Source organism: Corythoichthys intestinalis, chromosome 8 (genome assembly GCF_030265065.1).
Source record: "Corythoichthys intestinalis isolate RoL2023-P3 chromosome 8, ASM3026506v1, whole genome shotgun sequence".
Lineage (NCBI taxonomy): Eukaryota > Metazoa > Chordata > Actinopteri > Syngnathiformes > Syngnathidae > Corythoichthys > Corythoichthys intestinalis.
This window is the reverse complement of record NC_080402.1, coordinates 40,346,091-40,371,455: the sequence shown is the minus strand read 5'-3', so window position 1 is coordinate 40,371,455 and position 25,365 is coordinate 40,346,091. Positions and strand designations below refer to the sequence as shown.

At 38.4% G+C, this 25,365-nt stretch overlaps 1 protein-coding gene across 4 annotated transcripts in view; it reads right to left on the bottom strand.

Moving 5' to 3' along the window:
- The window catches only part of LOC130920030 (trafficking kinesin-binding protein 1-like), a 49,221-nt gene that overhangs the window by 11,493 nt on the left and 12,363 nt on the right, over positions 1-25,365 (bottom strand). For all 4 annotated transcript variants that reach the window (XM_057842824.1, XM_057842827.1, XM_057842825.1 and 1 more), the window contains 10 exons: positions 16,886-16,962; positions 16,609-16,725; positions 16,438-16,532; positions 15,272-15,380; positions 12,093-12,171; positions 11,872-12,002; positions 11,677-11,751; positions 11,339-11,550; positions 3,869-4,087; positions 3,464-3,792 (listed from right to left, as the gene is read on the bottom strand). In XM_057842824.1, the coding sequence (XP_057698807.1) occupies positions 3,464-3,792; positions 3,869-4,087; positions 11,339-11,550; positions 11,677-11,751; positions 11,872-12,002; positions 12,093-12,171; positions 15,272-15,380; positions 16,438-16,532; positions 16,609-16,725; positions 16,886-16,962 (1,443 nt within the window). The remainder of the gene's footprint in view (positions 1-3,463; positions 3,793-3,868; positions 4,088-11,338; positions 11,551-11,676; positions 11,752-11,871; positions 12,003-12,092; positions 12,172-15,271; positions 15,381-16,437; positions 16,533-16,608; positions 16,726-16,885; positions 16,963-25,365) is intronic.

Sequence of the window (25,365 nt, the reverse complement as noted above, 5' to 3'; positions counted from 1 at the left end):
GTTGCGCAACCGTTTTTGTAACTATTTGCAACTAATTAACTATCGCTTAATTGTATTTTTTTGTTACTGTCGCATTTTCTCCGAAATGTTAGATGATAAATATTCGATCCAAACAAAGAAAAGTTGAAAAAGAATGTTTTAAAGGGTGTATATATATGAAAAAGAACATCTCGACCACTCCTTGATGTCTGCGATTTCTGCATCGTGACCCTTGTTATATTACCATGTTTCACCCATAAAACTAAAAAAAAATCCAGCTGTGGCCAGTCACAGCTGTGTCATGACACTCAGTGATACATGCGACATGGAGTTTTTGGATCGAAACAAGGTAAGTACGCGATAATATCTCGTTAATATCATGGCGTCTGTAATTCTGCTCTTGCGTGCTCTCACCTCCAGATAGGGTTTTGCTGTTTAATTTTTTTTTTTTTAAACTGCCCTCTTGTCCAAAAATTTTCTTCCCCCAGTAAATTGAGATTTTAAGCTTTCCAATGATGTATCACTCATGCATATCAGACAATTTTGAAATTTGGCCAAATTGGGGGTCTCACAGCGGAACTTCAAGTCACCTGAGTGTTTTCCGCCATATATAAGTCGCACCGGAGTATAAATCGCATTTTGGGGGGAAATTTATTTGATAGAATCTAGCACCAAGAACAGACACGTCATCTTGAAAGGCAATTTAAAATAAAAATACAATAGAGAACAATAGGCTGAATAAGTGTACGGTATGCTAACATTACTTGACGCATAAACAACTAATTGAGAACCTGCCTGGTATGTTAATGTAACATAGCTATTAAGAGTTATTCAGATAACTATAGCATACAGAACATGCTAACAAGCAACAATAATATAATAATGTGTTAATAATTTCACACATAAGTCGCACCAGAGTATAAGATGCACCCTCTGCCAAACTATGAAAAAAAACTGCGACTTACAGTCTGAAAAATACAGTCCTTATTATTTTTAATTTGGGGTTATAGCTAAAGACATAGACTTCATAATGGTATTGATGGGTCAGATCGGTCATGCACTGTGCCTCGCATTCAAGTAGGGGGTCGCCCACATAAAGAGGAGCTATTAACAAACAGGCCCGCAGCAATCTAACGTCGGATTTCTGTTGAAAAATTACCAATGATGTACCACACACAAACAGGAAGGACTGTCTCAGGAGTGATTTGTTCAAGATAATTATTATATTTTTCATACCATGCATGCATTTTAAAATGTTGTGAAAAAAAATAATGGGAGAAATTAGCCGCTACTGCATTGGCATCATAATTCGCAATATTTATGTAAAATAAATGCTGTTTTTTTTTTTGCTTTTAACCAAGTATCGAGACTGTTTTTCGTCCATATCTATAAAGAATTTGGGGATTTAAGCATTTATTCACAAGAATTTTCCATGGAAAAGCTCTGTTTGCATAAGGCGGCCGCTAGCTACATTCACTAACAGACTAGCATTGTACTTTGACATATTTACGTAAAATAAATGCTAACTGCACTGCTTTTTTGCTTTAAACCAAGAGTCGAGACTGTTTTTCGTCCATATCTATAAAGAATTCAGAGATTGAAGCATTTATTCACAAGAATTTTCACCAGAACAGCTCTATTTACATAAGGCGTCCTCTAGCTACATTCACTAACAGACTAGCATTGTATTTCGACATATTTACGTAAAATAAATGCTAACTACACGTTTTTTTTGCTTTAAACCAAGAGACTGTTTTTCGTCCATATCTAAAAAGAATTAGGTGATTTAAGCATTTATTCACAAGAATTTCCCCCAGAAAAGCTCTGTTTACATATGGCGGCCACTAGCTACATTCACTAACAGACTAGCATTGTACTTGGACATATTCATGTAAAATAAATGCTAACTGCACTGCTTTTTTGCTTTTAACCAAGAATCGAGACGGTTTTACGTCCATAAACTATAAACAGGGGTGCACATAAGTGGTCTGCATGCACGCATGCGTACTGGACGTAGACAAACGCGCTGGCCCTCAACGGCTTCCATACGCTTTTGCGTACCGATGGCTGACCACTGTATTTGCGGCGGACACGAGAAAATAACTTCTCAAAATGTCGAAGAGGCAGGCCACACTGAGTAATTACTTCAGTGTTCCCCCACCCCCGTCAAAAGACAGACAGACGACAGAAATGTCACCGGAGCTACCAAAAAAAAAAGACTTTTACTGAAAAGTGGCTACAGGAGGTACTATGGCTAGAAGCAAATGATGCTCGCACGGAAATGCGGTACAAAATGTGCCGTGAGAATCCCAATGTCGCCGATAAGAGCAGCGCATTTTATGTAGGGTCAAAGAATTTCACCCATCCAAACTTTGAAAAGCACGAAAAAAAACAGGGCGCATGTGGCAAGCAAACTATCGATGTCAGACATGATCCCACTCGCCCTATGGACAAGTCGCGGAATAGAGGTAATGAACAGCGACATACAGTGACAAACGTGTTTTTGCTCGCATTTTACAAAGCTAAACATGCACGTTCAATGAGGTCTTATGAGGAGGACATCCCACTTTTAAAAAGGCTTGGAGTTAATGTGGGAGCCGCATAATGCCCTTTATTTTGAAATGGTGCTTTTATGTTTATTTCTTTACATTTCACTTCAAAGTAATGCCAATTTTGTTAATCAAGCATTAATTGTTAATATAATTAATTAAAGTTAATTGGCTCTAAGTAAAGCTTGTCATAAATTTATCGCATCAGGCGGGTCGGCTCTCAAGCTCAATGAGGACCAAGTCACATCTCCAGGTCCTCCTCTGAGAACCTGGGCGAAAAAATTATGTGCACCCCTGTCTATAAAGAATTCGGTGATTTAAGCATTTATTCACAAGAATTTTCCCCGGAAAAGCTCTGTTTACATAAGGCGGCCGGTAGCTACATTCACTAACAGACTAGCATTGTACTTGGACATATTTACGAAAAATAAATGCTAACTGTAAATTTTTTTATGTTTGTTTTTAACCAAGAATCGAGACTGTTTTACGTCCATATCTATAAAGAATTCGGGGATTTAAGCATTTATTCACAAGAATTTTCAACGAAAAAAAGTTTTTTGTCTGTGATTCCACTCGGTCAGCTTTGACGGTCTCGCCAACAATGCAGGCCCCCTATTTATCGGCCCCCGCACCCAGTGTCCCATCAATACATTATGAAGTGTATGATATTATTTTTTTCCTGAAACCATACTAACAACAACAATAAATCTGTCACTTGGTTCCTAAAATGCACTATACAAGTACTCTCCATTTACCATTTAAAACATTACTCTTGAGAGAGAAGAAGAACTTGAAAAACCTTTGAGAGATTTGAGTTTGAGATAATTAGTGCCCCACAGTCATGCCAACAACGATTAACATTCTCTGGGTGAATTTCCTCACCAGAACACACCTGTGAATCTAGTAACGTTTTTAAAAAGGAATTTAGCCTTTACCTTCAAGAGGTTTGACAATCTGTAGGCGGTCGGGCAGGTATGACCTCGAACTTGATGAGTCACAGGAGTGACGAGAGCTTCCATTGGAGTAGTTGGTGCTGTTTGATGCGCCTAGGCTAGAGGCAAGGCTGTCATTCGGTGTCAAGAAGCCACTAGAACGCTCGTCCTCCTCGCTGTTTGCTGCCAAGGCACGTAGTTTGCGCTCGCGCTCCACATCAAAGAAAGGCCGCTCAGAAAAATGGTTCTCCTGGCGGGCTGACAAACTGCGCAAGGCCGCTTCAAGGTCCTGCCCTCCAGGAGTGCCTGGTTGGCCCAAACGCTTTGGCTCACTGATGGTACAGACAAAAAAGCACAATGTTAAAAAGTGACAAAAGTTAGTTTGAGTTCATGTTCCCTGACAGACACCTCAAATCGTCTTTCTGGGCCGGACTAGCACTGGGCTTGTCCTCCAGTGTGAAACTGGCGTTATCAGAGCCGTAGTAACTGGTGCGAGGCGTGCTGGTACAGCTGGAGCGGACTGACACCGGGCTTGAACCTGGAAGTCCCGGCGAATGGCACAGAGAGCGCAGCCTCACTGACCTGTTCACAACTCGCACCGTTTCAAATACACGTCTCGGGTGGGTCCTGCAAGAAAGACATTTTTTTTCATTTTTAATTTTTATTTTTCATAACTGTCTGTCTGAGCCACTTTTATTAAACTACCATATTTTTCGGACTATAAGTCGCAGTTTTTTTTTGTAGTTTGGCTGGGGGTGCGACTTATACTCTGGAGCGACTTATGTGTGAAATTATTAACACATTATTATATCATTTCACAAGTTATTTTGGTGTTTTGGAGTGACACTGATGGTTTGGTAAACTTGTTAGCATGTTCTTTATGCTCTAGTTATCTGAATAACACTCAATAGCTATAACATAACGCTATATTAGCTGTATTAACATACCGGCCACGTTCGCATTCCGCTGTTTATGCATCATGTAACATTATCATACTGTACAATTATTCAGCATGTTGTTCTCTATTGTATTTTTATTTTAAATTGCCTTTCATGACATATCTGTTCTATGTGTTGGATTTTATCAAGAAACTTTCCCCCAAAAATGCGACTTATATGTTTTTTTCCTCTTCGTTGGGCATTTTATGGCTGGTGCGACTTATACTCAGTTGCGACTTATAGTCCGAAAAATACGGTAAATAAGTTTTATTATTATAAATAAAAGCACTTTAAATATTTTTTCGTACCAAATTTTTTTTTACCAAAAATTAACCAAAGCCAGAACGGCACTTCAAAAAAAAGAAAACCTAACTGAAATTACATTTTAGTGCTCTGCTACACTCCTAGTAAAAGCATCCATAAAAATTCCAATTTCCAAATACCGAACTGCAGGAGGTTCGCCATGTGTGTTTTGATCAAAATCAGGCTTGTGAACTTCTTGTTGGTAAGTACCCTATACCCAAAATCACCAGCGCCATTTAATTCGGCAGAAACAAAATATTTTTGCTGAAAAAGTAGTTTCTGCTCTTGCACTCTTCTTTAAAAGAAACTGCTGTATTTTAAGCCAAAACAACTGTTGTGTCTGATAGAACAATAAGTGTAGATGCTGCCATAGCAGATTCATGGCGCATGAAGCCCCCAAACTATTTTTAATTTGTACATTTTACCCTGAAAACCCCCGTTTACAGACGTCGTGCACCCGTTTTTGTTTCAACCCAGCCATAAAACGAAGGTGATTAATTATATATTTTTTTAATGTATGTCGTTTTTAGCTTAGAATCATTAATTGATGTCTCATATTTCGTTAAAAAAATGACTTTAAAAAATTATTCACTCACATTTTTTAAACTTTTAACAAATTATGTCACAATGAAAAAAAAATGGCGTCTGTAAAAAAGTCACGGATATCTACGTCATAACTATCGCTTAATTGTATTTTGTTTTGTTACTGTCGCATTTTCTCCGATATGTTAGATGATAAATGATCCATCCATCCAAAGAAAAATTGAAAAAAAAAAAAAAAAAAAACGTTTAAAAGGGTAAAAATATGAAAAAGAAAATCTCAACCACTCCTTGATGTCTGCGATTTCTGCATTGCGACCCTTATTATATTTCCATGTTTCACCCATAAAATACCAAAAAAAATCCAGCTGTGGCCATTCACAGCTGTGTCTTGACACTCAGTGATACATGCGACATGGGGTTTTGGGATCAAAACAAGGTAAGTACGCGATAATATCTCGTTAAAGTCATGGCGTCTGTAATTCTGCTGTTGCGTGCTCTCACCTCTAGATAGGGTTTTGCTGTTTAAAAAACTTTTTTTTTTTTTCTAAAAAATGCCCTCCTGTTCAAAATTTTTCTTCCCCCAGAAAATTGAGATTTTAAGCTCTCCAATGATTTATCACACATGCATATCAGACAATTTGAGCGGAACTTCAATTCACCTGAGTGTTTTCCGCCATATTTTATTTATATATATATATATATATATATATATATATATATATATATATATATATACAGTCGCCGGAAGGAGCCTCCATGGAAACGAAGGCTAGAGGCTAAAATCGGAACAAAACGGAGAGAAGTTAGCCTCCTAACAGAGCTGAGCAAAGGCGTGAAACCTAAGAAACAACTGCCCAAGAAATACAGCAAGCTGTCCGCAGCTGAGGCACTGGAGACTGCTAAGCAAAGGCTCACAGCCCTAGCTAGACGCCTAAAGAGGAACACAGGAGAAGTAGAGGCCAGGAGAATAAACACTATGTTCTCCAATCATCCAGCTAAGGTCTACTCTCAGTGGCAGGGTACCAAGACCACAGCAGACCCACCCAGGGCTAAGACTGAACAATTCTGGAAGAGTATCTGGGAAAAAGAGGCGTCTCACAACACTAAGGCCCAACGGCTGGCAGACCTGCAGTCAGAACATCGCAACATCCCAGAACAAGGCCCAGTACTCATCACAACAGAACACATCCAGACAAGACTGTCCAAGATGAAGAACTGGACAGCTCCAGGGCCCGACAAGATTCATGCCTACTGGCTTAAGAAGCTAACTGCACTCCATTAACGCCGAGCAGCACAAATGAACCAGCTGCTGAGGTCGGGGACCCACCCAGAGTGGCTAACCCAAGGTCGGACAGTCCTCATCATGAAGGACCCCCAGAAGGGAACAGTACCATCCAACCACCAGCCTATAACCTGCCTCAGCACCACATGGAAGCTCCTATCAGGCATCATAGCGGCTAAAATGAGCAGGCACATGGAGCAATACATGCATAGGGCACAGAAAGGGATTGGCAATAACAACAGGGGAGCCAAGCACCAACTACTGGTGGACAGGGCAGTCGCCAAGGACTGCAAGGCAACCTGTGCACTGCCTGGATTGACTATGACTCAATGCCACACACATGGATACTGGAATGCTTGAAGCTGTATAACATCAACAGGACACAAAGGACCTTCCTCCAGAACTCGATGGGGCTGTGGAAGAAAACTCTAGAAGCCAACTCGAAGCCAGTTGCACATGTGAGCATCAAATGCGGTATCTACCAAGGAGATGCTCTGTCACCCCTGCTGTTCTGCATAGGCCTAAAGCCCCTCAGCCAGATCATCACCAAGAGTGGTTTCGGGTACCGGTTCCGAAGTGGAACAACCATCATTCACCTCCTCTACATGGATGACATCAAGCTGTATGCCAAAAACGAGCGTGACATGGACTCCCTGATCCACCACACGAAAATATACAGCAATGACATCGGGATGTCATTCGGACTAGATAAGTGTGGGCGAATGGTATCCAGAAGAGGGAAGGTGACCTCAACTGAAGGGGCTGAACTACCTGAAGGCAACATAACATATGTGCAGGACAGCTACAAATACCTGGGGATCCTACAGGCAAATGGAAACCATGAGGAAGCAACTAGAAGGTCTGCCACAACCAAATACCTACAGAGGGTGAGGCAGGTCCTCAAGAGTCAGCTGAATGGCCAGAATAAGATCCAGGCCATTAACAGCTATGCCCTACCAGTAATCAGATACCCTGCTGGCATCGTATCCTGGCCACTGGAAGAGATGCAGGCTACCGACATCAAGACAAGGAAGCTCCTTACAATGCACGGAGGATTTCACCCTAAATCCAGCATCCTGAGGCTCTACACAAAGCGGAAAGAAGGAGGCCGAGGACTAGTGAGCATAAGAGCCACTATCCAGGAGTAAACTACATCCCTCCAAGAGTACATCATGAAAATGGCACCCAGTGATGACCTACTCGGTGAATGCCTCAGGCACCAGAAGCCCAATAAGGAGGAGGACCCTGAGGAGCTATCATGGAAGGACAAGCCCTTGCATGGTGTGTACCACCGACAAATTAAGGAGGTAGCTGACATGGGAAAATCATACCAGTGGCTGGAAAAGGCCGGACTGAAAGACAACACGGAGGCACTGATAATAGCAGCACAAGAGCAGGCCCTTAACACAAGAGCAATAGAGGCCAGGGTCTATCACACCAGACAGGACCCCAGGTGCAGGCTATGCAAAGAGGCCCCTGAGACAGTCCAGCACATCACAGCAGGGTGTAAGATGCTAGCAGGCAAGGCATACATGGAACGACATACCCAGGTAGCAGGCATAGTGTACAGGAACATCTGTGCCGAGTACGGACTAGAGACCCCGGAGTCAAGGTGGGCGACACCTCCGTAGGTGGTCGAGAACAACCGAGCCAAGATCCTGTGGGATTTCAAGATCCAGACAGACAAACTGGTGATGGCCAACCAGCCTGACATAGTGGTGGTGGATAAACATCAGAAGACAGCAGTTGTGATAGATGTAGCAATCCCCAGCGATAGCAACATCAGAAAAAAAGAACACGAAAAGCTGCAGAAATATCAAGGGTTGAAGGAAGAGTTGGAGAAAATGTGGGGAGTGAATGCAAGAGTGGTGCCAGTTGTGATCGGGACACTAGGGAGAGTAACCTCCAAGCTGGGTGCATGGCTCCAACAGATACCAGGAACAACGTCCGACGTCTCCATTCAGAAGAGCGCAATTCTAGGGACAGCTAAGATCCTGCGCAGGACCCTCAAGCTCCCAGGCCTCTGGTAGAGGACCTGAGCTTGAAAGGAGAGACCATACCGCCCGGGTGGGCGAGACAACAATTTTTTATTTATTTATATATATATATATATATATATATATATATATATATATATATATATATACAGTGCCTTGCAAAAGTATTCGGCCCCCTTGAATCTTGCAACATTTCGCCACATTTCAGGCTTCAAACATAAAGATATGAAATTTAATTTTTTTTGTCAAGAATCAACAACAAGTGGGACACAATCGTGAAGTGGAACAACATTTATTGGATAATTTAAACTTTTTTAACAAATAAAAAACTGAAAAGTGGGGCGTGCAATATTATTCGGCCCCTTTACTTTCAGTGCAGCAAACTCACTCCAGAAGTTCAGTGAGGATCTCTGAATGATCCAATGTTGTCCTAAATGACCGATGATGATAAATAGAATCCACCTGTGTGTAATCAAGTCTCCGTATAAATGCACCCGCTCTGTGATAGTCTCAGGGTTCTGTTTAAGGTGCAGAGAGCATTATGAAAACCAAGGAACACACCAGGCAGGTCCGAGATACGGTTGTGGAGACGTTTAAAGCCGGATTTGGATACAAAAAGATTTCCCAAGCTTTAAACATCTCAAGGAGCACTGTGCAAGCCATCATATTGAAATGGAAGGAGCATCAGACCACTGCAAATCTACCAAGACCCGGCCGTCCTTCCAAACTTTCTTCTCAAACAAGGAGAAAACTGATCAGAGATGCAGCCAAGAGGCCCATGATCACTCTGGATGAACTGCAGAGATCTACAGCTGAGGTGGGAGAGTCTGTCCATAGGACAACAATCAGTCGTACACTGCACAAATCTGGCCTTTATGGATGAGTGGCAAGAAGAAAGCCATTTCTCAAAGATATCCATAAAAAGTCTCATTTAAAGTTTGCCACAAGCCACCTGGGAGACACGCCAAACATGTGGAAGAAGGTGCTCTGGTCAGATGAAACCAAAATTGAACTTTTTGGCCACAATGCAAAACGATATGTTTGGCGTAAAAGCAACACAGCTCATCACCCTGAACACACCATCCCCACTGTCAAACATGGTGGTGGCAGCATCATGGTTTGGGCCTGCTTTTCTTCAGCAGGGACAGGGAAGATGGTTAAAATTGACGGGAAGATGGATGCAGCCAAATACAGGAACATTCTGGATGAAAACCTGTTGATATCTGCACAAGACCTGAGACTGGGACGGAGATTTATCTTCCAATAGGACAATGATCCAAAAAATAAAGCCAAATCTACAATGGAATGGTTCAAAAATAAACGTATCCAGGTGTTACAATGGCCAAGTCAAAGTCCAGACCTGAATCCAATCGAGAATCTGTGGAAAGAGCTGAAGACTGCTGTTCACAAACACTCTCCATCCAACCTCACTGAGCTCGAGCTGTTTTGCAAGGAAGAATGGGCAAGAATGTCAGTCTCTCGATGTGCAAAACTGATAGAAACATACCCCAAGCGACTTGCAGCTGTAATTGGAGCAAAAGGTGGCGCTACAAAGTATTAACGCAAGGGGGCCGGATAATATTGCACGCCCCACTTTTCAGTTTTTTATTTGTTAAAAAAGTTTAAATTATCCAATAAATGTTGTTGCACTTCACGATTGTGTCCCACTTGTTGTTGATTCTTGACAAAAAAATTAAATTTCATATCTTTATGTTTGAAGCCTGAAATGTGGCGAAAGGTTGCAAGATTCAAGGGGGCCGAATACTTTTGCAAGGCACTGTATATACACTATATAAGTACATACACACCGTATATATATATATATATATAAATATATATATATATACTATATAAGTACAGTGGGGAGAACAAGTATTTGATACACTCACAATGGGAAAACCAATTGGCAGTGTATCAAATACACCTAAAAGCACACCTAAAAGTAAAAATTTTCTTCAAAATGGACGGTGCGCCTGATAATTTGATGCACCTATTGTGTGGACTGAGTACTAAAATGTGTCTGTCTGCCTGAGCAAAAGCCGGACGTAAGTGAGAGTGGCATAGGACCCTTAAAGGGAGATGGTTGTGTGTGATAGGGGGCGTGCTCCCAGTAGCTATAAAGTTCGAGTGTGTGCGTTAAGCTAAACAACATTGGGAAGGGAACCTGCCGTGCTTGATGTAGTCCTAGCTCAGTTGTTCAGAAGATGAGGACTTTGATGGATTTGTGGATTGATTAAGATTGACGTGAGTACTTTGTTTAATTCCTTAATAAAGTACTATTAAACCATTTTGCTCCCGCTACCTTTAAAAAAAAATAAAAAATACGCGCATGCTATCAAGCATGATAGTGCACATGCTAACAAATGTTTTTCATGCGCCCAATAATGCGATATACCTTGAGTGTGTTATAATATCACCCAAAAATGAGCCTGTGCCTTTTAATACGGTGCGTCATATTGTCACGAAAATAACATTTTATTTTATTTTTTTTTAGACATCCAATCAATTTCAACTAGGAAGGTGGCATTGAGTTAAGTGATCATTATTGATTGCCATTGACGGCGAATCCAATTTTGACAGGGGCGCTGCCAGTGAACAAACGATTTAAAAAATATATATATATATTATTATTATATTTTAAAAACCCAATCTTTCTTATCCAATTCTGATCCTCTGTTTGACAAATGAAGGATTACAAATTGGCCCATGCATCCTTTGATTTTTTTAAAAGCAGTCCCTGGAAGAAAAAAAAAGTTTGGACACCCCTGGCATGCATCCACCAACCATTGGCTGCAATCCTGGAAAGTACACTTACTTGTAATCTGACGACGCTGGAGTGTCCAAACCTTTGCGGAAGGTGCCCTCTATCTCTGCTGCCAAGCTGTCCATGGGGAGAACAGAGGCCAAAGCAGTGTAACGCTGAACCGTGCTGTTGGGCAGACTCTTATTTCGAAGATTTTTTATGTCCTCCCGAGCCTCGTGAAGCATGTCCTCACACTGCGAGTACTTGTCTCGCAGGTCCCTGAGCTGTTGGAGACATACAGTAAATGTCAAGTTTAGGTCACTCACTCTTGACAGTGTAATTTTTGCTCAATTACAATCATTTAAAAAACTCAGGCAGATTGAATGTCTTAATTATAGTGAATTTCTTGCCTCTGACTCTAGTATCAGATTATTCTCACGGGAGGCACTCAGATGTTGATTCAGCTCCTCGTTCTCGTTAGTTAGCTAGAGAGAGCAGGTACAGTAGTTAAAATTTTGCAACTAGACAGTACAATTTATGCAAGCAAGGTATTTAATAATATGTCTTCTTTTGTTTAAGTATCGAGTTTCAAAATTTTTACTCACACGTTTGCAGCGGGCCTGTAGGTCAACAATCTGAGCAAGAAGTGAGCTAATTTCCTCTTGCTGCCGAAAAGAGTCTTCTACTTTGCGCGCTAGCTCATCTGATAGGTCGACTACTTGCTTGTTGACTGAGGCTGAAATTGCACAGGTCCCATGATTGCATGTGAATAAAACAAACTGATTATGCAGTCACAATGTTATGATTCTAACATTGAATGACTTACATAGCTCTTCCACACAAACCATCATCAGCTCCTGCTCTTGTTCCTCATAATTGGTCGTCTCTGTGCAGAGCTCATTTGCCTGCGCAAATTATGTTGTCTCGTTATTTATGGGACTCCACAGACTTGTAATATATACATTAACATAATCATGGACTGTTGACTGACATGAATGTTGTGACACAGAGGTGGGTAGTAATGAGTTACATGAACTCATTTACATTTACTTGAGTAACTTTTTGAGAAAAATGTACTTCTTTGAGTAGTTTTACCACTTAGTACTTTTTACTTTTACTTGAGTACATTTGTTAAAAAGAAACATCTGTCTTACTCCCTTACTTTCGTTACGAGTCGTTACATTTTTGCTATTTCTACATAGTGACTGTTTTTGCCAGAGATGCCGACAGTGGCTGTCACCAATGAGCCATCACAACAACAACAACCACATGACTCTGTTATCACTGAGGTAACAATGTTATTCCCCACTAGAGGGCACTTTTTGGACTGGTGATGCTTCATAGTGTTGTTTTGGTCTGAATTCGATGTTTTTTGTGTCATATTTTTGGCCTAATATGGTCATGTAATAGGTTATAGTACAGTACGATAACCGTTCATATAGATAAAGTTGTGCTGAGAAAATATCCCTTTTTTAATCAGACACTGTAAGCAGTGTTACTCATGACTTGAGTATTTAAATCGGAGGTCGGCAACCCAGTGTTTTGAGAGCCGCATGTGGCTCTTTACCGCTGCCCTAGTGGCTCCCTGGAGCATTTTCAAAAATGCTTGAAAATAGAAAAAGATTGCTGAGGTACACATATTTTTTGTTTTGATAGTTTGTGGAGGAGGACAAAAATGACACAAACATTCTTCACGTTTTCCAATGCTGTAAAAATGTGTATAATAAATATTAAATTTCAACATTTCTGTCAAGTAAGATTCGCGTCATAGCCTGCCATACACGTTTCTATCTGAAGGGCGGGATGCCGTCAGCCGAGTACCCAGTTGCGAGTGAGAGAAAAAGTGCGCTTCCATTATTTCTGAAGAACTTAGAGGAGCGCAAAAATAGATTTAAGAAGTGGATTGCATCGCCAAACTCCACTACTGCCGCATGTTTTGTTGCAACCCAGGAGATAATAAAGCGTGCAAAACCGTTCACAGATGGCGAGTACATGAAGGAGACATTCATCAACATATCAGAACACCTACTGCATTTGCCGACTTCAAATACAAAACCGAGATAATAAAGATAATTTAAAGACATGCTCAACATATCAGAACACCTACTGCATTTGCAGACTTCAAATCCAAAATCGAGATAATAAAGAAAATCAAAGATAAGCCCAGATAAAGGGCATGTTATTCACATTCCATTTTGTTGTTTTTCGAAACCTCAAAATAAAAATGACATCAAAAATCGCATTTCTTTATTGCATTTCTATAATTTTATTAAAGAAATGAAATAATTAATTAATACTGAAATGAAGTTAAACTTGAGGTGGCATCATACAACAGAGTAGTCCAGTGGTGCATTGAATGCAATGCAGGGAAAATAAACATTAAATCATGAAGGCTCATTATGTATTTTTAGCCAACTTAGTCATTTTGATAGTAGGCTAATATACGGTGGGGCAAATAAGTATTTAGTCAACCACTAATTGTGCAAGTTCTCCCACTTGAAAATATTAGAGTGGCCTGTAATTGTCAACATGGGTAAACCTCAACCATGAGAGACAGAATGTGAAAAAAAAAAAAAAAATCACACAGATTTTCTATGGGGTTGAGATCTGGAGACTGGCTAGGCCACTCCAGGACCTTAACATGTTTCTTACGAAGCAACTCCTTTGTTGCCCTGGCTGTGTGTTTGGTTTCATTTTCATGCTGAAAGACCCAGCCATGTCTCATCTTCAATGCCCTTGTTGATGGAAGGAGGATTTCACTCAAAATCTCTCGATACATGGCCCCATTCATTCTTTCCTTTACACAGATCAGTCGTCTTAGTCCCTTTGCAGAAAAACAGCCCCAAAGCATGATGTTTCCACCCCCATGCTTCACAGTGGGTATGGTGCAATTTGAAGTCAAATTCTTTTTCCTCCAAACACCAGAACCTGTGTTTCTACCAAAAAGGTCTATTTTGTTTTCATCTGACCATACCACATTCTCCCAGTCCTCTTCTGGATAATCCAAATGCTCTCTAGCGAACCGCAGATGGGCCTGGACGTGTACTTTCTTCAGCAGGGGGACACATCTGGCAGTGCAGGATTTGAGTCCCTGGCGGCGCATTGTGTTACTGATAGTAGCCTTTCTTACTGTGGTCACAGCTCTCTGTGGGTCATTCACTAGGTCCCCCTGTGTGGTTCTGGGATTTTTGCTCACCGTTCTTGTTATCATTTTGACGCTACGGGGTGAGGAGGAAGTTGAAAGTCCGTGTTGCCCAACGACAGCCCCAAAATATCACTGCTCTAGAGGAGATCTGCATGGAGGAACGGGCCAAAATACCAGCAAAAGTGTGTGAAAAGCTTGTGAAGAGTTACAGAAAACATTTGGCCTCCGTTATTGCCAACAAAGGGTACATAACTAAGTATTGAGATGAACTTTTTGTATTGACCAAATACTTATTTTCCACCATGATTTGCAAATAAATTCTTTAAAAATCAAACAATGTGATTTTCTGTTTTTTTTTTCCCCACATTCTGTCTCTCATGGTTGAGGTTTACCCATGTTGACAATTACAGGCTTCTCTAATATTTTCAAGTGGGAGATCTTGCACAATTAGTGGTTGACTAAATACTTATTTGCCCCACTGTAGCTGATACAGATACAAACAGCATCTGTTGCCTTTATTAGGCTTATTTAAGGCTTTTAATTTTTTGCGCCTCCAGACATATTTGTTTTTTGTTTTCTTGTCCAATATGGCTCTTTCAACATGTTGGGTTGCCGACCCCTGTTTTAAATGAATACTTTTTTATTTGTATTTAAGTGAAGTTTAGTTGACTACTTTTATTTTTACCTGAGTAATATTAATTTAGAAGTGACGCTACTCTTACTTGAGTAAAATGTTTGGCTACTCTACCCACCTCTGGTGTGACATTATATATGTTCAAAGTGCTACATTTGAATTATTGCCACCACCGGAAACAAAAAAAACCTACTTTACAGTGCACAGTCAAGCACGACAACAGTACCTCCAATCGAAGTTTGCGGTTCTCGTCCTCTAAACATTTCAGTTTCTGCTGCATGAAGTCATAATGGACAAAGTTGCTTAGAGAACTGCTTGATTCATTTCTTTTAATTCTACAAAAAAAGGGAAAAAATATTTTGTCACATGGGAAATACTGTGCATATACAATACAGTTTAAGTTGACTGAATCAGAAAAAGTACTGTGTGGTTACACTAAATTCATTGGCATGAAAGTCAAACCAGGCTAACTGACCACTTTACTGTTAAAAAAAAAAAAAAAAATTAACACCAGAATTGTACATGTGAAGAGAAATTCCCCAAAAATAATCAGATATAGATAAAAAATCCCAATTGTAACCTACAGTTCAAATGCAGTAGTGACAGTAAATGCATTGAAGCCCGAATTTGCATTTTGCAAATATGCATGAATATGCATTGAAGGAATATATAGCCTACACTATGCATTCCAAATAGAAACGCTTTATGACAAATCGGGGTCAATAGGTTTCATGAGGTAAATGAGCTCTTGATTACATCAGACCAAACGATCCATTTCTCTGCTTCTCACGTTAGATTCCTGTGCCACTTTTGACACCACTGACCATTAACAACCTTACACAGAGACTGACATTTAATAGGCATTAGAGGAAGTGCCTTAAGTTGGTTTAAGCCCCATCTATCAGATCTGTGTCAGTTACTAAATGGTACCAATTAAATCTTCATGCGTGCAAGTCATGAAGTTCCCAAGGCTCTCTCGGTCAAAAAGAATTATTCACTCTACACTGTCCATTTTCCTGTTTTAGACTAGAGGTGTTGGTCAGAGGGTAGTCATGATGGCTAAATAATAGAAATGTGACTGCTTCATTCATTTTTAAGATAGTGTACATTAATATAATTGATGAATAACTAGTTTTTAAGAAGTCAAAGAGAACAGCATAGCTATTTCTTTATTTTTTAATGAAACGGTATAAAACACGGAAAACTGAAACATTGAAAAATCGCTGAGCTGACCAGTAATTAGCTTCAGTAGGTTTTTGCATGAATGCTCCGACTCTCAGCACAATAAGCATTTTCTACCCAAAGATCTTGTCTTTTTATGACGAAGAATACACAGCTAAAGCCTTTTTTGCACATTGTCAATTGTCAAGCATATAAGTGTGTATTACTCACGGTGAGTGTGATTCAGCATTTTCTATCTCCTCAGTGCTTGCATAGAACTGAAGGAGGTCATCTCGCATTGAAAGCTCATGACGCAGTTGAGCAATCTGGAAATTAGGCCACAAGAAATTGAGTTGAGCTCATAACTAAAGTGGTAATTAGGTATGTTGAGTTTGGTTGTACCTCCTCCTTTGCACTTTCTAGCTGTTCATCCAGTAATCCATTTCGACTAGTCAGTTCTTGATTTTGTTTCAGGAGCGACTGACCAATCCGTGCTGCTAACTCAAGATCGCGCTCTTTCTGAAAGAGATTACATTCATACCAACAATGTGACAAAATAGCACAACATGGGTTGTTTTTATTCCTGACAGAAATTTATCTCATTTAGGAAGAATGATACTAAAAACAGTAGGAATTAAATGATCCTAAATACATGTTCATATTTGTATGTGTATCTTACCTCCTCCAATAGGTGTGTAACTGCCTTAATGTCATGATATGTCTTGGTGACTTGGCCAACTCTGTCTGAGCACAGCACTGAGAAAGGAAGAAAGGAAAGAGTTCAGAAAAGGAAGATGACATCTATATTCTGTATACTACTTCTGTATTATTCACACAAGGAGATGGGAACCACATCCAGTAATAAATCGCCTTCCCCCATCCGCAAGCAACGGCACAATTGATTCCAGGCCACAGAGAAAGCCCAAACAAAATATATTTCATTAACCAGAGTCTGGCAGAAGTTTTATTTTGGAAATATAAGTGCATCTCTCTAGGCCTCAAACCAAAACAAAAGAAAGCTGCATTTAAGAAACAAAATCAGCAGACTGACTTGTTTTTTTACTTCTACATGTGAGTTTCATGCAACACGCCCGCTCCGTATGGTATGTAACAATTACAGTTTTTAAAACTGCTAGAAAGCAGTGCTGCTATTTCTGGGATCCAATCTTGGTAGAATTTTCTGCCTGTCTAAAAAAATCTTGCTTTACATGTGACTGGACCGTGGCGCAAAAAAAGTTGGGGACCTCTAATGTAACCAGTAAGAATGTGACAATATCTCGATACAACGATATATCGCGATATTTTGCAACCCGATTGGTTATCGATATGCTGCCGCCAAGTATCGATACTTTTATTTGACATATTGGCCATTGGATGCTGTAAACTGCTCAATGTTTGTTGAACAAATCCTTGGCAGTACACTAGGGGCGCTCAAGAGTGGCGGTGAAGGTAAAGTGCGCACAAGTCATCTAGAGAAAAAGAGAGGAAGCTCCAACTGGGTTGAAAAAAAAAAGGCTTCGAGAGAACGGTGGAGGAAAAAGTGACAGAAATATTGCTGCAAATCACACATGTGGACACACTTTAGATTTTACACCAACAAGAAAGAAAGTAAGTTGAACAAGGACTTTGCTGTATGCAAGAATTGTCTAACAAAAATAAGGTTCGCTGGCAGCTGGTGACTAAGTGGACACTGATTTCTTCACTGCTTCGCTTTCATCACTTGAGGTAAAAAAGTTTTGCAATGTAATTGATTTTTTAATTTACATGTATTATTTTGATGACATTTGGTCTTGAGTGATATAAAATAAACCAGGACCCTAAACTGGTTGAAAATGAATATTGAATAAGCCTAGATGAATTTACTGATTTATTTGATATTATTTGAGAACCACTTTCCATCTAGTTTACTACACAAACTGTTATTACTGCAATTCTGATGCAATAAGCTACTGTATAAAAATGGCTTGAATAGCTTCCAAGATATATAAGGTGATGTGCATGATAATTAATGTAGCCTACATATTAAAAATAGGTAACTATTGCATTTTTAATTTCTATACATTCAATTCATATTTTTTTAATTCACTCAATACTTCCAGCACAAAGAAAATCAGGATTTCAACTCAAAAGCTATTAAGTTACTAATATTTTTTGTTTTATTTTGTTGTTTTAAAGGTGAGGAAAATTGTGAGTCCGACATCTCAAATGCTGAAGCAGATGTTGGAAGTGCTCAAACCATTGCTTTTGGCAACGAAGGTCATATACGAAGAAAAGACCCACCAATTTTATCTTTGCCCCACTCCAAGCTCAACTGCTGACTGACACCTATAGCACTCTTTTTTTTTTTTTTTTTTTTTTAAGATTTAAAACTTTAAAGAAATTAAGGGTGCCATTCATCATGATCTCTCCAAGAGATATCAGTGGTTGTGGTTTGTTTCCTCTATATGTGCAGGTACACAATTTGCAGTAGATTCATATTTTACAGCAATTTTGCACAGAAAAGGTGTAACTGTTTTAATAAATGACTTAAACAGTACTTTTTCTATTTTGAGATCTCTTTTTTGTTTGTTCGTTTCAACAGTTATATCGTAGAATATAATGTATCAAATTTCTGACCAATAAATCGATAATCGCTGCATCGTGATATCGTGAGATAATCGTTATTGTGAGCCTTGTATCGCGAATCGTATCGTATCGTGAGGTGCCCTGAGGTTCCCACTCCTAGTAACCAGCTTCCTGAGAGAGGGAATTCGTATAGAATACAGTATGCAACGTATGTATACAGTACACAGTGAAATGTAACAACTCTTCGAATACTTTGGAAAATGTGTGTATTACCCTGATTTTGTAATTTGACTAACTACAGTATTATAATAATGACACTTTTCTACATAATACGAATAAGTGTCTAGAATCAAATACACAATTATACCATGTTCCAAAAATAAATACACTTCAATATTTTTGATATGAACTTAAAAAGATACAACAAAAATAACCGATTCATTAATGTGGGGCTGTTTTCGACAGACCATAACAACTCCATGTGTTCAGTCAGATAGTGATCCTCTTAGCTTGATCCTTTTTAGCCGAGATAAGAAACCTTTAAAGACCTGGTTCTCCTGGATACTGATATAGCTCAATGGGAGAGTCTGCCAAGAATAAACTGAACAAAGGACACTACAGTACAGTGTGGATAGCACAACAGTCGCTGGCTCTTTTTACACCTTGGAATACTGAATTGCCCATTTAGATTACTAATCAATGCACACAGGTGACATGATCAACATGATTAATTGGTGGTGCGCTCACCCGAAACACACACTGCGCATGACAATTTTATTAGACCCACCGTATAGTTTAAATCTCAGGTTATGTTAATTATCACCCTTTGTTATGTTTTATTTTAGGTTTGTGTAATAGTAACACAAAAACAGTGGTAACACATCAGAGCAATCTTAAAACAATCATTTACCTTGTAAAGAGCCAATACAGTGATCCCTCACTTATCGCTGTTAATGGAGACCAGAACGGACCAAGTTAAAGTGAAAAACCGCGAGGCAGTGTCACCCCCCTACCCATTTTTAACATATTGTTTGTGTGTATAAGGCAGAAAACACAGACAAGACTGAAAAAGCCGTTCTGTCTTACACTCCTCTTTAAAATAAACTGCTGTATTTTAAGCCAAAAGAACTGTATGTCTATATGCTGCCATAGCAGATTCATGGCGCATTAAGCCCCCGAACTATTTTTAATTTGTCCGTTTTACCCTGGAAACCACCGTTTACAGACGTCACACAACCGCTTTTGTTTTAACCCAGCCATAAAGCGAAGGTAATTAATTATATTATTCGAAATGTCTGTCATTTTTAGCTTAGAATCATTAATTGACGTCTAATATTTCGCTTAAAAAAACTACTTTAAAAAATTATTCACTCGCATATTTTAAACTTTTGAACAAATTATGTCACAATGAAAAAAAATGGTGTCTGCAAAAAAGTCACGGATATCTACCTCATAACTATCGTTTTTCTTTTTTTTTTTTTTTTTTACTGTCGCATTTTCTCTGATATGTTAGATGATAAATAATCGATCCAAACAAAGAAAAATTGAAAAACAACGTTTAAAAGGGTAAGTATATGAAAAAGAAAATCTTGACCACTCCTTGATGTCCGTGAATTCTGCATCGCGACCCTTGTTATATTACCATGTTTCACCCATAAAATCCCCAAAAAATCCAGCTGTGGCCATTCACAGCTGTGTCTTGACACTCAGTGATACATGCTACATGGAGTTTTTGGATCGAAACAAGGTAAGTACGTGATAATATCTCGTTAAAGTCATGGCGTCTTTAATTCTGCTCTTTCATGCTCTCACCTCCAAACAGGGTTTCGCTGTTTACATTTTTTTTTTTTTTTCTTTTTAATGCCCACATTTTTTTACCCCAGAAAATTGATATTTTAAGCTTTCCAATGATGTATCACACATGCATATCGGACAATTTTGAAAGTTGGCCAAACTGGGGGTTTTCAGAGCGGAACTTCAAGTTATCTGAGCCACAGATCAGTAAGTGTATATAAATAATATATAATATAAAACTCTATAAATGCATGTTATCATTAGAACATTAAAGAATCGTTTAAAACATGTAAATAAAATCTTAACAATATAAATAACATATATAAAATTGTGTATAAATATAAATAATGCATTCTGTACATTTATTCTTTCACTCTCATATGATACGTGTAAGTGTAAGTGAATAGACATAAATATAAACAAACATAATAACATTAATACGTTTTTAGAACTCTTTTATTCTTATAACGTGATGCTTATAACAAGATTGAAAAATCTGCGATGCACTGAGGGCATGACAGTTGAGTCGCTAAGTAGCGAGGGATCACTGTATTAGCTAATGTAATCAATCATCCCCACAGAAAGCATTTCATCACCAAGTGAACAAATTACACATCAATACAAGCAATGTGGCGCATGACATCACTAACCACAAATACCTGCCAACCCGATGTCGACAAATAAGCCGAACATTATTTATGACATTATTTGACGAACCTAATGTTGTGAACACTGTTAGGTAACCTCTAATTTGTGCCAACACCACACTCTCTTTATAACTTCTTCATCTTCTACATAATAGTAATTTGGCCACAACATAAAAGGGATTCTTTTGCCCCGGAACTTTTCAAAACAAGTTGTTCATGTCACTGGCTGCAAAATTCAGTGTAAGAGTGGTTATTAAGTTAGTTTGCCCTCTTATTTTATAACAGAGTAGTGCTGAAACAATTACTTGAATAATTTGAGTAACTCAATTTTTAAAAATTGATCAAGGAATTTTCTCCGCCTCAAGGAATCATTTTATTTTGCCAGCACTAAGCATGACATTTTGCCCGGACTATTTTTAATGCGGAACAACGCGCTGACATCACGTGCATACAGGAATATTTGATTTCAAGCCTGCATGAATATAGAGGTAACAACGAAGAAGCCGACGAAAGCGAAAAAAAAAGCACCAAGATAAAGCAGAAATGTCAAAAGTGTGGGAGCATTTTAAGCTGGACACCAAGTCGAAACTGCACGTCTTCAATGGTGCAGTTCCACCAAAGGCACCCCAAGAGCGGAGGAGCCATATTCGAAACAAGGTAAAATTAAGTTAAAGTAGCGCTAATAAATAAGACTAACGTTACTGTACCTTCCTAGCGTAATGTTAGCCATGCGGAGGGCTAGGTTTCTATTAATAATAATTATCTATTATTATTTGGGGTTTTTTTCCTAGACACATCTGAGATGCAATTGTTGGCGATTTCAACAATGTAAATATAAAATAAAGACATTGATTGCCTAAAAATGGTTCAATATTAGGTGAAATGTCTTGTTTTTCTAATGTATATGGCGGAAAACACTCAGGTGACTTGAAGTTTCGCTCTGAGACCCCCAATTTGACCAAATTTCAAAATTGTCCTATATGTATGTGTGATAAATCATTGGAAAGCTTTAAATCTGTATTTTATGGGGGGGGGGGGGCTTTTTTTTTTTTTTTTTTTTTTTTTTTTTTAAACAGCAAAACCCTAACCAGAGGCGAGGGCACGCGAGAGCAGAATTAAAGACGGCAAGATTTTAATGAGATATTATCGCGTACTTACCTCGTTTTGATCCAAAAACTCCATGTAGCATGTATCATCGAGTGTCAAGACACAGATGTGAATGACCACAGTCAGATTTTGGAGGGATTTTACAGGTGAACCATGGTAATAAGGTAATAAGGATTGCGATGCAGAAATCGCAGACATCAAGGAGTGGTCAAGATGTTCTTTTTCATATATTTACCCTTTTAAACTTTTTTTTTTTTTTTTTCCCAAATTGTCTTTGTTTGGATCGATTATTTATCATCTAACATATTGGGGAAAATGCGACAGTAACAAAAAAATACAATTAATCAATAGTTATGAGGTAGATATCTGTGACTTTTTTACAGACGCAATTTATTTCATTGTGACGTAATTTGTTTAAAAGTTTAAATATGCAAGTGAATAATTTTTTTAAGTCGTTTTTTTTTTTTTTTTTAATGAAATATTAGACATCAATTAATTATTCTAAGATAAAAATGACAGACATTTTGATTAATAAATATAATTACTTTCCTTCTTTTTATGGCTGGGTTGAAACAAAAGCGGTTGCGCGACGTCTGTAAACGGGGGTTTCCAGGGTAAAAGGGACAAATCAAAAATAGTTCGGGGGCTTAATGCGCCATGAATCTGCTATGGCAGCATATAGATATATTGTTCTATCAAACACAACAGTTTTTTTGGCCTTAAAATACAGCAGTTTATTTTAAAGAGGAGTGCAAGAGCAGAAACTGCTTTTTCAGCCTTGTCTGTGTTTTACACCATATTTATAATTGCGCTTTCCAAAAAAAAAAAGTTTTATCCGATTACTCAATGGAATTTTTAGTAGAATACTCAATTACTAAAATATTTGATTGCTGCAGCCCTATAACAGAGAAGTAGATGTGCAAAATGACAATTAGATGAGAACATAAAAGGGATAGAAAGTACCTTTAGCAAAAAGAATGTTGTTTAATAAAGTGAAAAGACAATCTTAATTTTCCTACGTGTAATAGTGGAGGGAAACAACAGAATATTCCCAGGAAGTAGGCAAAACGGCAGTTGTCAGATTTTTTTAAAGGCCAGTACTATTGTAGCCAATTAAATTCCTTCCCTTCCTGTATTGGCTACCCACTGTGCTGCACGCGGCTATTGGAGAAATAAACTTTAATGGACGAAGAAAGTGACGCGTGCTTCTTCCGAGTCTCAGACGGAGAAAGACATGAATGCAATTAATGTGTTAGTGTTTTCTATTGATTACATCAAACATTTTGGGGGTTGTTAATTTGACACTTGGTGGGCAGTCACTCCAGAGACCAAAATATTTGTATACAAACAGGCAAGTTTTTTTTCCAACAAAATGTTCCTTTCAACCTTTGTTTCCTAAATTTACATTTTAACATATATAGGAACAGGCATTGCAGATATGCTTTCACTAAATGCAGTCTGAATGGAATTGGTTAGTGACAATTAATTTTCAGCATCATATTCGACAGGACAAACTCTTAAATCTGAATAACTGGAATGAGGTGGGATATTTAACTTAGCTGCAGTTTGTCATACAACGAAGTAATTAGATTGGGATCCTGGATTTAGCAACCCAACACTTTGTTGGGGAGGCTGTCACAGTATCTAATAAGGCTAATGGAGAAAATCTAAAGGCTTTTAGCCAAATGGTCATTAAATTCAATTGGTGCCCATAAATTGTAAAGACAACATTCACCCTGAGCCTAGTGAATTACTGCAGCACACAACCATGTTATAATAAAACCTTTTGACATAAAGAAGCCATACAGTGACTCCCTGAAAACATTGCAGATAGGATAACAAAAAATATATATATATATGGACATGCCGTTTTAAAAGGGGCCTAATTAGCATGAAGTTCTAAAGGAGTTGGCAGTAGATTTGGTTGCTGTGTAACACTTTGGCAAACATGCTTGCTCTGCACAGGCCAAACAGGAATTGGAGAGATTAGGTGATTGACTACATTTGATATAAATAGGGAAAGGATACAATTTCTGGGTATACGAGAATGTAATCAAAGTGGAAAATAGAAATCGTAATTTCACATTTTGCCGAAAGTAGCAAATGTAACAAAAATTCAACGGTAATTAGCATGAAACAAGCAAAAAGCGATGAAAAAAAAAAATGTCAAATTGTCATGTCATTAAAAACATGGCTTCAATAATTGTGAGACGTTGACATTAACTGTAATTGAGGATTCTTAACATTTGAATGACATTTTATGTGAGGTTGTACTGAAAAATGAAAATTTTAAATGAAAATCTACAGTACATGTTGCGTTTTATTTTCTCAGAGCACATATTTCAATTTTAAAAAGTATGGTATACAAATGGTAATAGTAATCCAATTTAACTTCTTAAAACCAGCTACTTTATCCAACTGAAATTAAAATAAAACAAGAATTGACATGTTTCATATACAGAAAGATGACAAAAAGATTACACATCACACATATCCAGCTAGTATACCAGTTAATATGTATATTAGGATCATGATATCATCCAGTGTCATTTTGCCGTTGATCTGTGGAAAGAATACTTCCTTACCAAATTTTGAAATATAAAAAGTGAGCAAGATAAAACTTGTCATACCATTAATATTCTCAATAATATACACATATCATATATAAATAATTATTTTCATTAATATATTAAATTACAACATATCTACACATATTAAATATATAAGGCGGAAAACACAGACAAGACTGAAAAAGCAGTTTCTGCTCTTGCACTCCTCTTTGAAAGAAACAGCTGTATTTTAAGCCAAAACAACTGTTGTGTTTGATAGAACAATATGTCTATATGCTGCCATAGCAGATTCATGGCTCATTAAGCTCCCGAACTATTTTTAATTTGTCCGTTTTACCCTGAAAACCCCTGTTTACAGAAGTCGCGCAACCCCTTTTGCTTTAACCTAGCCATAAAAAGAAGGTAAGTAATCGTATTTATTATTTGAAATGTCTGTCATTTTTAGCTTGGAATAATTAATTGATGTCTAAAATTTA